The following is a 16,162-nucleotide window of genomic DNA, read 5'->3' on the forward strand; positions in this document are numbered from 1 at the left end:
CAACGGGAAAGAAGATAAAAGCTGTTGTCTGAGGCGGGAACGGAAAAGACATCTGCAACGCCCTATCAATGGGATTTTAAAAGCTGATGTACTAGAATGTTCCTTAGGGTACTCAATGCATTTTACAAAGAGATAATACTGTGAGGGAAGGGGTGTTTTCAGTAGACAAATTATCTCCGAAAATCCATTGTAATGAAAGGGTGAACGTGAATGCAAAGGGTAGCATGAATAGAAACTCATGGAGAAAGGGGGAGGAGAAGTATCCGAAATTTGGACGAGTCCACTTCGAACACAAAAAACTTGGTATTTTCACAAACCTCCCAGGTCTTCTATCTGGGCATTAAAGAGTTAAATGGGCAAAATACATTAATATATTTTGTCATTTGAACCATTTTGTGATTACTATTAAGTTAAGCTTTTTTTTAAATTTTTGGTGGTTTAACTGTAGTTTTTGGTTATCCGTGTTCTTCTTCTTTATCATTACCCCAGATAAAATCAAGGTTCTACTGCATTGAAAAAACAAAACTTCACTTCAATGTACAGCAAAGTAAAATCTAAGTTTGAGATCAATTTTTTTTTTTTGTAATTGAACCGGTGTACTCACCTGTGGACATGCGGTTGCATACACTCACTGAATATTAAAACCCCTTTTAACAGACACCCCCTCAGATTTGGTCACCTCTCTTTTACGGCCAAATAATAATTTTCCCTAGTATAATAAAAGTATGCATTTCAAACCCCTGATTAACAGTGACCCCCCATTTATGAAAGAATTTTTTTTGTCCCGCCAGTAACAGCAAAAGAGAGGTTTTACTATATTAACTTTTGTTTGCACCAGTCAAGAAATTTACATTCAAAAGCCAAAAAACAAAAAAGACTCACTTTATTTCTACCAAAGTATTCATCCATCTTCCAATATCCTCACCCATTTTAGAATATAAAGCTTCTGGTTGCAAATCCCACAGAGTCTGATAACGTAGCCATTCTTTCACATACTCCCGCATTTGTTTGATCTTATTTTCCATAGCTGTGTAAGATGCTTCAAGAACAATAGCACCATCTGGCATCTTTGTCAATAAATTTCGGTATGTTTCACATGAAGGACGGTCCAGTCCTACCTATTTAAAAAGAAAATTATAAGAAATAAAAAATCTAGTCAGAATTCTAGCCAGAGAAAAAATATATTGTAGCCAGACAATTGTATAGTCATTATTACACATTTCAATAAATTATCAAAATAACGTTTCATACACAGATTGCAAGAGAGGTTCTCGGGCCAAAAGGACCACCGTTGGAACGTGAGTTTATTTTCCTTCCAATGTTTCTCCAACAATATTAATTGGCATTAATACGAGGTGTCTAAGTTGCACTACTAGATGCTGAATTTGACTAAACCCCACATGCACCTCAACCTCATTCTCTGTGGAATTTCTAATGAATTGTCAAAGCTTTTACAAGCGTCTTCAAAATTAAAAATTTATTCAATTAACCGATTTGCATCCACTAATGGAATATTCCATAAAGTCTTGTTGTCTCTTATCACCAAGAACAGATTAGTCTATAAAATGTTGATTGCTCCTCATCACTAAAAGTGGAATAATTGATTCATGCTTATTGTCACTTTGTGATAAATGTGGAACAATCAGTGATTGCTTTTAGAGGTAAAGAAAAATATGAAGTGGTTAAAATTCAACAAAATTCTTCAAATTCAAATCATATTTGAGTTCATATTTTGAAATTTTGTCTCTTTTTCTTCACAAAATCCTGCCAAAGTCTGTATTGAACTGATACATAAAAACTTGTTTAGCTATTGATGAATTTTTATATGATCAGAAGCGAATTGAGTTGTCCGATTCATGAAGTGAGAAGTGGATTTAGAACTGTGATGCAAATTGCTTAAATATTTTTTTATACATGGTAACTGCAATCCCTGCAGAAATCTTAAAAGAAACAATAGAAAATTTAATGCTTGATATATTAAGATGTATTTATATGCGGGATGCGTAGCTACCAGCATGCACCACATTTTAATGGCAAACTGTTGATCCTAGAGACATACTTCCAGTTAAAAAAAGTATCCAAATAACGTGCATCATTTATGTTGCAAGGGGTTATACAGTTATTAAAATAAAATAAAAATTAACTTTTTATATAGACACTCTGGGCTCAAAAACTCAATTAAAAAGTTGTTGCCCTGTCCCCCCCACCCCCTGAAGCCAACAAAAAAAAACCATGTTTCTAAGTTTGATGTTCACTGAGATATTCAAATTTTAAAAAAAGAGAAAAGTTGTGGGGGGACAAATGTGGGTAAAATAAGAGTGAACATTTTTGACACAGAAACCAAGGTTTTATGAAAAAAAAAACAATAGAAGAATACTATACATGATGATCTTTTGCACAGACTTCAGGAAATGGACTTTTTTCAGGACCTGTTTGCAGCCATGAGACAACTCAGACTTCATGAAGCCATCATATTTGTGTATTATGTTGTGCAGGAGTAACTGAATTTTTTTTATTGCAATTTTTAAAAAAGATTTCTCCTAAATTTTAATCCTAATTAACTAATGTTTATATGTCTTTGCATGTAAAATAAATTTAAGAACATTACAGCCATCAAAAACCATAAACAATTAAATTGCTTTTAAAAAAAATTAAAAAGGAACAACAAATATGATTAAATATCCAAATACCTGATAGCGTGAGCTTTGTATTCTGTTCTGAAGAAGAATTACATTCTCCCAAGCAAATAACTGTTGCATAATATTGAACCGAGCTTCTTCTACACTTGGACTTACATAAATGACCTGATTGGTAATTCTTATCTCATGAACCAAAGTTTGAATTTGAGGATCACCTCCAGGTTTATGGGTTGTAGGAGTGTGAACATCTGTATCCATTGTAGTATCCACTTCGCGGTTTTTCCCTTCCAGAGCTTGAGTCCATGCTTTGACTCCAGCCTCTAGTCTAAAAGCCAGTTTTGATTCAACCTAATGAAGGAGAAAAAGTTATAAAGATTAAAACTAATAATTTCAGAAAAATTCTGACTATTTAGAACTTATTCTGACTATTTTATTCAATATATTGTTTATAATTTTTATTAATTGTATTTTTAATTGGGTTGCTGTATTTTTGAAATATATGACATCCATATTTTTATGGGCATCTTTTTCTCAGCCACCTTGTTGGGCATTTTGCCTGTTGTGGCGTTCTATTTCTATTTGTATAAAGCAAACTTTGTGATAATTGAATTTGTTATGAATTATTTACGAACACAAATAATGTATGAAAATCTCTAGTAGTTATTGTAGACCTAAAAATTTCAGACTTCAAAATATAACCAAAGATATATAGCTAACCTCTTCATCTAGTTTTCCGACCCATAAGTGAAGATTAGAATACTGATGGAGACTAAGGTCGTCAACAGCTTTCTGTATTTTATTTAGTATATCAGAAAAGACTGTTGTACTGTAAGCACATGTTTCTAGTGAGTGCACATCGATATCAATCTGCTCTTCTACAGTAAGCAAATCCTCAACCTAGGTATAAAGGAAAAATAGAACCATAGATAATTTTTGGAAACAAAGAAAATAGCAGAAGAAACGAGCATATAAATATTTCTAGTTATTTATTAAAAAAAAGTTTTGACCTTTTCTTGATAGTTGAATACAGTTTCTGCAAGTCGTGGAACATATGAGTCTAATTTATAGGATTCCCATACCAGGCCAGTACCCTAAAATGTACAATATCAATTTGAAGAAAAAATAATTCAAGATAAATAAAAAACAAAAACATTAATCACATATAAAAACCATAATTATGATACACTCATGTCCATAAATTGAGGATAATGCCAGCTCCGGCAAATAAAGGTTCAGAAACAAAACAAACGTTACTTATTCATAAAGCCCATTTATTAAACAAAAGATAAAGAACAAAAACGATGGTGTATGTATGATACCATTCATAAAAACTATGATTTTTGCTCCCTGGAGCAATTGTAAAAAATATCTCCTTTACAAAAACTTACTATTACATGGTTGGTATGATGGTTAATACATTGTATGTCTCCCATGCGATGAAATACAGTCCGTACAACGCCTAGGCATGCTGAGAATCAAATTATCTATCTCATCTTCGGGAAGATCACTCCACTCAGCAAGCAATGCTCTCCGAAGTTTCGGTACACATGTAGGAGGTGGTTGACGGGCTGCAACTCGTTGGCCAAGCATGTCTCACACATGCTCTTTTGGATTCAAGTCAGGTGAGAATGCTGGCCATTCCATACGGGTTATATCCTCAGATTCAAGGCATTCGTTTACGATGTTTGCTCTGTGAGGACAGGCGTTGTCATCCATAAACACAAATTCTGCGCTCATGGCACCCCTAAACAAACGTACACGTTGTTCCAGAATGATGTCCCGATAAATTTGGGCTTTCATGATTCCGGTTTGAACATGCAGATCTGTTTTGGAACCCAGTATAATTCCACCCCAAATGAGCAATGCTGCACCACCGTAACGGTGTCGTTCAATGATGTTGTCTTGGTGGTAACAGGTACCTGGCGTTCTCCATATGAAAGTCTGATGTGAATCAGACTGCAAGCTAAACCTGGACTCGTCGGAAAACATCACACAAGCCCACTGTGACGATGTCCACATTGCATGTTCTCTACTCCAGGCTAATCGCTGCCGACAGTGAGTTGCCGTGAGCGGAACACATGTGACAGGCCTGCGAGCATATAGACCAATATCTCCCAAACGTCTGTACACGGTTTGCCTTGAAACTGTGGTACCCGTGGCTGCAGATAGCTGACGAGACAGGTCGGATGCTGTGCTCCGTCTGCTTCTTTTGGCAGTGACTGCCAAATACCGGTCTTCATTCGGCGTTGTAACTCGGGGGCGACCTGTACTGTAACGTCTACTGACGTTTCCATTATCTTGGAATCGTTGTCAAAGCCTAGAGATGACACTTTGGGCAATTCCAAGTTCCTCGGATACTTCCATCGGAGTACGCCCACAATGCCACGCGGCCGATAATTCTACCACGTAAAAAATCATCCACATCCTCTATGTCATAACTATTCGCTTATGGCACTGAGCGCCTTACAGAACTCGTGAACAATTTCACTTCTTTGCCACCATTCCTTATATACCCCCCCTCTTACACTCTCATCATTGTGACATACTATCGGCATCATCTGGTGGCTTCCTGAAATTTGCATATCATTCTTGCAGATGTGTGTGATAATTCTACAGGTGAAATTTTTACTTTAGATTTCGATTTCCGTGTGATTCTGAATTATCCTTAATTTATGGACATGAGTGTAAATTAAAAATATGTTTAAAACTATTTTTCATTCTTGATATGGATATAGTCCTCATTTTGATTCTTGTATCAATAATGCCCAAGTTTTATATTTCACTCACATGAGAGAATAAAAACATTCTAAAAATTACTTACCTCAGAAATCAAATACTGAACTTCTCTCTTCAGACCAGCTACAAGAAGTATTATAGAAGGTCGTTCTTCAACCTATTTAATGAAATGCATTGCAATATTATAACTTGGCACACATTCCTTGTAGTTTTATTTCCAAAAATATTGCTGGCACATTTGTAATACTAGCAATGAATTTTTGAACTTCTTTTATTACTGAATGGGTGAAATTTTTCATGAAATCAAATACAATGATACCTCAGCTAACAAACATCAGTAGTTCAAGAATCACATTTGTTACCTGAAACATGATTTTCCATAGGTTTCTATAGATAATCATTTAATTTGTTCTAGGAACTGTCATGAAGCACTGTGAAAAAAAAAGATAAAAACTAACCTGGCCTGAGTCAAACAACTTCACAACTTGATGATGGAATATTGAAAGGTAGTTAAAATATTGCATTTCTTTTCTATTTTACTTTTCTTACTATATGTAGTAATTTTTCTGTGTGCATCAGAGTCACAATGAAAAAAAAGTGTGGGAGGTGGTGTGCTACGTTATATAGTAAGCTCATTTTCTCTCACACACATGCAGATGGAAAATATGTTTGTTCAGTTTGGTATTAAGAATCTTACTGCATGCACTGAAACCTCCGTAGGAATATTAATGTGGAGGCATGTCTGGTTTTCATTTATGCACTGAAACCATTAGCCACATCAAAGGCTTTTTTCGCTTATTTTAAATATAATTTCCTATTAGCTTAATCTTTCATATTATATGGAATGAGTCAAAACTTTTTTGAAAGAGAAAGAGGGGTATATTTAGAAGTGGTTCCAAGGTAAAAATAAGTTAATTTGGCTTGAGTGAAAGTCACTCATTGGATTAATTTTTATTAGCTCGTAGATTTAACTAACAAAGCAGCTGTTTTATGTTAGCACATGTATTCATATCAAATAAAATGTTTGTTAAAATAATCTGTATTCATTAGCTGAGGCAGAAAAATATTTAAAAAATGTGTAAGCCGAGGTATCACTGTATCATGTAAAAAATGGCAACCATGAATAAAAATAGTCACAACTTACAATTGCAATTTCATGAAAATATTCTGACAGAAAAAAGTTCCAGTGCAGACTTAAAAAAGTTTATTGGAGTACTACATACCTTCTCACATGTCCTCTCATATGTTCTTACACTTTCAATCAGAGAAATAGCAAATGGATAAAGCTGGTTTGCCTGATGTGCTTTGTTGATAATGGGTAGGGGAACTCTGAAACCAAGCCATCTCAAATTCCTGACCTGAAAATATGGAATGAAGACTGAGCTGAAACAAAATATTGGAGAAAAAAAATTTTTAAAAATTGAATCTATACAAATAACTAGCCATGTATCATCCTGTTGTACTGAACCATGTTTTAGAATTAACTGCATCCATCAATCTTAGTCATTCCCGATTTGAATATTTTTTGCTCGGGCCCTATAAATGCTCAATCGAAAATAGCTGCTCAAAGTTCTCAATAAAAATTGATATTTCTAAAAGATAAAATTAATGATACATTCCTAGAAAAATTTATCAGGGATATTTGCAGCTATCTCATGGAAAAAATATCTCAAAACATCCAATGACAAAACATTTGAAAATTATTTTTCTATATTTCATTTGGTTATTTTATGTAAGGGCAAATTATATTGGGCTTTACAATTTGAAGTTGATTCTAAATCAGCTCTGTACATAAGCTCCCTTCCAGCACTATCAGAGATCTAAACTTATAAGACTGATTGACGCAGAAGTTGATTTGTTAACTACTTGGATGTCAAGTAGCTTTGGAAAATAATTAAATTAAAAGCCATGCTTCTGAACTCTACGCTTTTAAGACCCTTGATATTATTTAGTTACACTCGACTTTACTCATGTTAGCTTAGTTTATAGCATCGAGAACCAAATATAAAATGCTATATAACCATGTGCATAGAATTCCATAAATTTGAACAAATTGAGGATAGTACTTTTCAAACATTAGAAAATTAATATCATCGGGAATTTACATATGTTATTTTAAGTATGTACAATCTGGTGAATGAAGTTAGTACATGCATTAATCCACCTCTTTTGCTAAAGTGATGATCTCTGGCAAAAAATTGACTCTTAGCTTCAGCAGGTTTCCTTTGCCTGTCCTGGCTCTCACACTGTCAATAGCAAATATTCTGCCTGATACTCCTAGCTGGCGTTGCTGAACCTGAAGAGAGAAAAAAAATTTACTGAAACCACCGAACTTTTCAAAATGATTGTTCATTGATGCGAATTGAATTGAAAAAATTCACACATATGCTCCTCATACTTCAAAATGTCTTTCTCCATGTTAGGCAAGTTTTCTATCATGCTGTGTGTTATGGTGGTGTGCGAGTGTTGTGCTTCCCTTTTTTACTGTGAACTGTGTTTAATTGTTTTCTGTGATTAAATAATGTTTCAAAAATAATGCTGCAACCATCATTTTTATGTGTCATGTTACCCCAGCTCTGCTTCTTGGGGCAGTTTTGCAGTTTGGTGCAATGTGGGGGGTTCCCCCTTGAAAACGACCTCCTCATTGATCCATATTTTTCCTTTTTACAATTTTTCAATAACTTCTTATCTTTCGCCTTTTCATAATTATATATATATATATTACACTGAACTGAACATAACTGAACAACTGAACATAAAACACTGAACCTGTTATACTTCTCTTTGCGCTGATGATACGCGGAAGCTTTCGATTAACCCTTAATCTACAAAAATAATATCGTTGTGCCACAAACTCTAATTTGCATATAAGGTAAAAATGTAAGGTTTACAGCTGCTATTAATTAGATTCTATATATAGTCAAGTACAGTTAAGACATTCATAAAATTCTTCAATTAATATTCATTATAAGTTTCTGCAATTGAAAAAAATAACTGAAAATTTAGTAATAACAACATGGAAACAAAAACATTTACAAATTTTTGCCATTTTCTTTCATTTCAAAAACACAAGTCATAATGCATAACATTCAATACATGTATAATATTTTACATTTTAATATTCAAGGTTATCATTGACGAACAGCTGATTCCCCTAAACCGTTAGTTTTAGAGAAAACTGAGTTTTAGCAAAAATGTTTTGAAGGTTTTCAATCGCCATCCTTTGAACCATTCAAGTAAAAAAAAATATAACGACACCCTGTATGTATACAAGGGACCTTGCGATAAACTCAGAGGGATGATATTAGGCATCACACGAGGAACAAGAATTGCCACAGAACATGGTATCGCAAACCATGTTTAGTCGGTGAAAATTAAAAAAAATATTTATGAAGGGTGTGACGTCGAGTGGGACAAAAAGGCCAATAATAAGTAGAAAAATCATTTATTCGACAGCATTGATTACAACAGAGTTTGTGGTGTACAAAATAAAGTACAATAATAAGTGCAAAAATTTCTTGGAATCAATTCTCTTCGTCTACTTTTTGACATTGAACTGCGCTGCACAGGCTGAATTGTAATCATTCTGCCAAGAGTAAACACTTCTTTTACTTATTTATTTTACTTTTTGTACTAATTTTGTACTTATTATTATACTTTATTTTGTACACCATAGTCTGTGTTGTAATCAATGCTGTCAAATAAATGTTTTTTCTACTTATTATTGACCTTTTCATCCTACTCGACGTCAAACTCTTCATATGTATTTTTTTCAGTTTTCACAGACTAAACGTGGTTTGCGATAATATGTTCTATAGCAATTTTTGTTCCTCTTGTGATGCCTAATATCACCCCCTCCAAGTTTGTCACCGATTTACGGTAATACCCTGTATATTTCAGGAGAAAAAAAATGAAATTTGATTGTTTTTATACTTTCCATTGGTAAAAATGAATTCATGTGATATCATTCCGTTAAAAAAAAGGTTGGTTTTGATGAGAAATTACTCCAGAGAGAGAAACACAGACATTATTTCGATGTTTAAAATTTTACTCCCCAGGAACATAGTGATAACCCTTTATGTTATGTAATTGAATGAAATCTCAAGATTGTTATATTGATTATTAATAATTGAACCACTTTTGTACTATCCACTTATATTAGAATGATACATTTTCTAATACGGAATATGCCTAAAATTCAAAAAATTCAACTTTTAATGATTTTGTCAATTTTAATAGAAATAAATTGAGTTATTTTTTTAAATACGAATTATACTATGACGATTTTTATTACTAAACATCATATTAAAAAGACACCGTTTAAAAAGTGAAATCGCGTAACTTTTCTTTTTCCCCAAATGAAAATTTAATGTATTCATTCTATATTTTTCCTTGAAATTCGTTTCTTTCAAGGAAATGTTAAGTACACTGGTGTACGAAATTAATAGAATTTGCAGACTTGGTCGATTATCTCTAGAACTACTGTACCGATTTTAATGAAATTTGATATGTACATACATTGATACAATACAAAACAAATAATCATTCAATAATTGTAATACACACGCATGATAGTGCGTAACACTCGGAGTCGGAAGGTATGAAACAGCAGTTGCAGAATAAACAAAAAAATGGGTTAATAGATGGGTTAATAGGGGGTATGGTCCCCTCTTACAGATATACAGGTCTCACAGCGTGATTTCATATACTTGAAATAAGGCAGTTTATCATTTCCTGTGGCAATTGGTCCCACTCGTTCAGCAACGCTGTTTTCATTCCCTGGATGGTTCCTGGAGGGGGGGTTGCGAGTTGCAATTGCCCTCCGAAGAGCATCCCAGACATGCTCTATAGGGTTAAAGTCTGGAGATCTGGCTGGCCAATCCATCCGGCGAATATCCTCACTCTCTAGAAAATCGTCGAGCAGAAAAGATTTATGTGGTCTCTCGTTATCGTCCATTAAAATGAACTCAGGGCCAACTGCACCCCTGAAAAAGCAAACATATGGCTCCAAGACCTCATCCCTATACCTCACACCAGTCACAGTGCCTCTTTCAAAGACAAGGACAGGTGTGCGACCATCCAACGTGATGCCTGCCCAGACCAAACCTGAGAAGCTGTAGCACTCCTGTTACACCTCGCTATAATCGACAAATGGCGATCTTCACTGGCCGTCGTGGCTCTTGGACGACCTTGCCCAGGCTTTCTCTCGATGGATCCGGTATCCTGGAACTGTTTCCATAAGTTACACACGACGCTGGGCGTTAAATTGAACTCTCTACAAATCTGGACTTGAGATTGGCCTGCTTCTAGCCTCCCCACAATTCGTCACCTCATTCCGTCATCTAAACGTTGGTGGTTACTCATTTTTACTGTTACAATTTGAAATTAACCGAATGTTGCAAAATAACACCAAGAAATTCGCCAAGGTGTGCCAGCAAACAAAATGCGTCTTAGCTTATAAAGCCTGTTTCCCTACTGGCTCTGCCTACACACACGTGTACGCTTACGTATTTGGCGTACAAGATTTGAATTTTTGTCTAGAAGCAGTGGTTTTACATTCAGTTCAGTTTTTTTCATGAAATTCGATAAAATATGCAAATTCTCTTAATTTATTTCACCAGTGTACTTGAATGGCCTCCATACAAGAAAATTATTTTCATAACTAGCAGGGTTGGCAAGTTTTTGCCACAGTGGTAAAAACCGCCCCGGCAATAATTCATAGAATTAAAAATTAGATTTATCTGTTTCAAATTTTATGAATAAATAATTATAGTCTTTTACTTAAGAATTTTTTATACCAAATCTGGTTAATGCCTGTTTTTTTTTTTTGGATATGTTTTCATATTTTTGGTTGCTGAATATTCATTTTTATACCATGTAATTCAAACAAGGTAATTAAAATTGTACATTAAAATTGTAAACAAAGTTTCACATGTTTTTTAAGTTTTTACATTGAAAAAAAATATTTCGTAATTTAAAAACTAAGCTTTGTATGTCTTGAGTAAAAATAATTTTTATTAATTTTTGCCGGGTTTTTCCCCTTTCTGCCACTGTCCCGGTAAAAACCCAACCTTGATAACTAGCAGTTCCCTTTCTTGTCTCGTAAATCATTGCAGCTTGTTTTCTTGTCCACATCATACACAAGCATGGATGGTACAGAGATGAGAGATAAAGGATGGAAATCCCCCAATCATGAAAAATTGTATCATTTGCATTGGGCAAACATATCCATTCTTCCCCCCCCCCACCCCCAGATCACCATGCACACCCTCTGGGAACCACCCTACCCCTGTTGGAAGAGCATGTATCCGCTTATGTGGGGCCATTCAAGTATGACATCAGCAATTTTCAGCTATTTTTGACCCTCTCCACCTGTCAGCAAAATTTCGGCAACTCTGCCCCCCCCCCACCTCTTATCACATATTGGTGGGACCACAGATTGTACGCGAGAGGGGGGGGGCAAACGATCAAAAAATCATTTTTAAATGGGAAATATTTTTTTTTAATTCACCCCCTTGCCTAACTGCCCCCTCAAACCTAATTTTGTAAAAATGAACTAAGCGGCACATTTACAGATCACTTAGGTGATCCATGGCACAATTTCAGAGCATTTAGGTGGCCCGTGGCACATTTTCAGATCACTCAAGTAGGCCTGTGGCACATTTTTCAGATCACACAAGTAGGCTTGTGGCACATTCACAGATCACTTAAATGATCCGTGGCACAGTTCCAGAATGCTTAAGCGATCCATTGGCACTAAAGGGATTTAGAAATCCCTTTAGTGACAGTTGGTACAGTTTTAGAGCACTTGAGTGACTTGCAGTGCGTCTCTACATCACTCAAGTTACCCCGGGCACATTTTCAAATTACTTAAGTGATCCGCTGATTATGGATCACTTGAAGTATGTGACACAGTTTGAGAGTACTTGAGTAGCCCAAACACATTTCTAGATCACTAGAAGGATCCAAGAAACATTTAGAGATCACTAAAGTGGCTCTCTAGGAGACTTATCAATAAGGAGATTCTTAGTTCAGGTACCCATAAACCACAGTTCAGGATGCCATTAAGAATATTTCATATTTTTATAAAGGATGGTTGATGACATAAGCATCATCCAAACCCCCCTCCCCCCTTGTCATCAAAGTCAGCAAATCGGAACATTCCCCCCCCCCATCATCAATGCTGATGTAATACTTGAACGAACCCTGTATGAGAGTCTAGCAAATTCACTCAAGGACAACGCATTAGATGCACCGAGTGGAAACAAAACAGTTTAGCCCAACCGTGCGCCACCCACTTTTGTCAGGAGCACTGGTCTTGAGAAAGGTTTTTCGAACAGATTCTTTGTTACACTGCTCTGAGGAGCTACAAATAAGCGCTGATTAAGGCAAGAGGCACCTCGTGAGTGTAAAAAAGTTTGAGAACCCCTAGTTTAGCCAGACATGTCAGAAATGTTTCAACCCTTTGGGTGCTAGTCTTGAGTTTCATGTAGAAAAGACCCCCTTCCATAGGTAAGACAGGACATGAGAGTGATCTACAGAGATCTTAGAAAGGTTTGAGAGATCTACTAAAGGACTTATGTATAGGAATGTTAGTTCAGGTGTTCACAAACTAAGAAAGGTTTTCTCATTTTTGGTATTCTTAAAAAAGATGGAAAATAAAGATGAAATTAAGAATATTTAATATTTTCATAAAGGGTGGTTGATGATGTAAGCATCCTTCAAACCCCCTTACCCCACTGTCATCAAAAGTCAGCAAATCCGAAAACCCTTTACCTTCCCCCAATGCTGATGTAATATTTTAATGACCCCTTAGAAAAATGGCTGATTAAAAAAGAACAGACTTGAATTTCAGTTTTAGTTTGTCTGAAGAACAATAAAGTAAAAATTTACCATTTTTGCCCAGTCATCAAATATTCCTTGCGTATTTAACTTCAATCGAAAACTGTCTGCATCACCTTTGAGCTTCTGTCCTTCAACATGATTTTCCCAGCCTTTGCCAAGAACATCTTCAACTCGTTTCATGTATACAGTCAGTTGCCTGTCAATCTAAAACAAAGGAAGAATGCAGAAAATAAAGAAATTTTTCCCATTTAAGATTAAAATAAAATAATAAATTCCTAAATCTCTTTCTAAACACATCTTTAATACTTTGGTTTTTTTATTTATAAAGATTGTCTGAGGTAACTGGAGTTAGCCTACATCAGTACGGAAAACTTTCTGGATAGTTGAATATGCATCAATAGAAAAGTCTGGTATAGTCAAATATAGGCCTATATTAAACTGACACAGGCAATTAGGAAGATATTTTTTCCTTTGCAAGTATGTCAAAGTTCTTTAACAACACTATTTATGGCGAGTCTTTAAATACAGTCGACACTCAATTTTATGAACCCCTAATTCACAAACTATTTTTAAAGTTAGTACAGGTCCGTAAAAACAAGCGTGACTGTAGTTGCTGTTCCAACCAAGCACTTTTAATAAAGTGTTACTCAGAAGCTAAGTTGCTGCTTATTTGCATTTGTAAAATCAAATGCGTTTATTATTGCCTTATTTTTATCAGAAAGGAAATTTTTGACTTTGATGGGGGGGGGGGAAGAATTACTACATCAATAAAACTTATCATTGAGGAAATCAATGTCGATTAACAGAGTCCTGAATGAATGAGAGTTGGATAGTCAAGGGTCAGCTATTTATTTGCTTTTGCTCCAGCATTTTGTTGTCTTTATCAGCCATTGATACATTTCCCATGATCACCCATCATATCCTCTCCCACTGCAATGAAGATCTAATTATCCAGACATATATATGTCCTTTACACTGAATAAAGCTAATCAAGGCATTGCTTTGCTTCATGGTTTCTACATTTTCATTTTTGTATTTATGAGACAACTGCTGAAGTACATGATGCATATTCATTGCCCTAATTAAAACTTCGTTTTTATATCTCATTAAGTAAAATTGTCAGACTTTACTCAGAACTTTTTTATCAACTAGTGATAAAAAAATTCAAACCTCTTGAAATTAGTCAAAAGAACTTGATTAACTGATAGGTTGTTCTTTTTGGTAGTTTTCAGATTGAAAAGCAATATTTACCACAATGATTGAAAAGAAAAAAAAACCTGCAAAACAAATTAAAAATACCTGTTTCGCCCATATGATAGATCCAGAAACTGGTGGAAGATCTCTCACTCTACTCATACGGCATGCTTTGCTCTGTGGGTACTGTACTTTAAATTTCTCATGAAGTGCACCTATGTCATCTTTTACTCGTTGAATAAGCTGAGTCTGGTATTCCCGAATGGCACCTCGAATGTGAGGACGTACAAATAGAGCATTAAATCGGGAAAAAATTCTGAACATCTCATTGGCATTTTTTGCAGTCCCTAATTGATCTCTGAGTCGTGCTGTAATTCGAGTTTCGACTCTGTCAATACGTTCTTCATACCTAATAAAATAAATTGATATTAAGTTTGTGATAAGCTGGAAAATGGTTAACACAAAAGAAACAAGAAAATTTTATCATTTCAACCACTTCTACTAAAAAAACTGATTTGTTCTTTGTCTGTAAACGTGCTTGCAGGAAAGATAAGTTATATGGTTTATTCAGTTTAAAACTGTAACCATAAAATGTAAGTTTTTCTCATAGTATAATTTTAAACTGATGGATATAAAGGCATGGAAAATCAAGTATGACATTAATTAATAGATTAAACCATCAAAAATGCTCTATTTATGCCATATAAATTTTAGGTAAAGTAATACCTATCCCTTATGCATGAAATTGCATACAGTGCACTGTAATAGTTGAGACTTGTTAATTCAGAATCAGCTGGTGAATTTTAGCTGAAGCGTAGGCACTGCTACTACAGTTCAATCCTGATATAACAATCTACAAGGGACTGAAGAAAATCACTTTGTTGTAACAAAATTTCGTTCTGCTACAATTTTACCACTTTCAACATTTGTTAAAAAAACTTTGTTGTAGCAGAATTTTATTGACGAAAAAATCACTTATTTACGTTCTAGATAATAAAAAGAAGTTAAATTTTAAAAATAACTTAGATTGGGCAATTATTAATCATTAATTGGGCATTGCACTTTTCTTTTGGATAAGTTTTACTCAACATATTTGACCCAAATAATTTTTTTTCAAAAGTATTGTGGAAGACGAGGAAAAAGTCATCTGAAGTGTACGCATACTCAAGCACCTGCAATGCTTGAAAGATTTTGCATCCAAATGCACATGCAAATTTGAGTTTTTTCTCATATGAGTGGTACATTTTGGGAGCCAATGTCCTTAAATCACGTGTGTTTCTGGAAAATGTCTTCAATGAATGTTCTGTAAAGACAGCTACATCTGCATCTTGAAAAGTTGAAATTCCAACTCTGTCAGGTTTTTCTAAAACGCTGAAAGAGTAGATGAAGATATGTCGTATTTTAATGCCTTCATTGTTTTTATTTACTCCAGCATCAACTTCAAAAATGATGTTATGTTTTACTTTAATTGAAAACTGTTTTCTTAGGCTACTCATTTTGAAACGGAAGAAATATGAAATATTCCTAAAGTGTAGCACTGGCTTATAAAACTAGTTTGATTTCTTTTTCACTCACCCTATTGGTTAAAACGTCTTTCTGCACCCCCACAAGCCCAGGGCTATCGTAAAATTATCATGGATCCCCAAGCCAAGTGATTTTTCTGAGGCCCTACCTGGCAACTTTAAGTGCTCACTCTGAAAATTTCGGGACCTCATTTTTGTGAAGTTCCTTCTTCTCTTGGAGCCCCC

General features: G+C 34.9%; 1 protein-coding gene across 2 annotated transcripts in view; it reads right to left on the minus strand.

Moving 5' to 3' along the window:
• Positions 1–16,162, minus strand: part of Dhc64C (dynein heavy chain, cytoplasmic) — a 189,442-nt gene that overhangs the window by 151,625 nt on the left and 21,655 nt on the right. For both annotated transcript variants that reach the window (XM_089242500.1, XM_089242499.1), the window contains exons 11-19: positions 14,520–14,823; positions 13,269–13,424; positions 7,540–7,671; positions 6,599–6,733; positions 5,461–5,532; positions 3,647–3,730; positions 3,357–3,536; positions 2,691–2,987; positions 883–1,118 (exon numbers count right to left, since the gene is read on the minus strand). In XM_089242500.1, coding sequence (XP_089098626.1) covers positions 883–1,118; positions 2,691–2,987; positions 3,357–3,536; positions 3,647–3,730; positions 5,461–5,532; positions 6,599–6,733; positions 7,540–7,671; positions 13,269–13,424; positions 14,520–14,823 — 1,596 coding nt within the window. The remainder of the gene's footprint in view (positions 1–882; positions 1,119–2,690; positions 2,988–3,356; positions 3,537–3,646; positions 3,731–5,460; positions 5,533–6,598; positions 6,734–7,539; positions 7,672–13,268; positions 13,425–14,519; positions 14,824–16,162) is intronic.

Source organism: Pholcus phalangioides, unplaced genomic scaffold (genome assembly GCF_987345545.1).
Source record: "Pholcus phalangioides strain wild (caught in Gottingen) unplaced genomic scaffold, Ppha-v1.0 ptg000015l_1, whole genome shotgun sequence".
Classification (NCBI taxonomy): Eukaryota; Metazoa; Arthropoda; class Arachnida; order Araneae; family Pholcidae; genus Pholcus; species Pholcus phalangioides.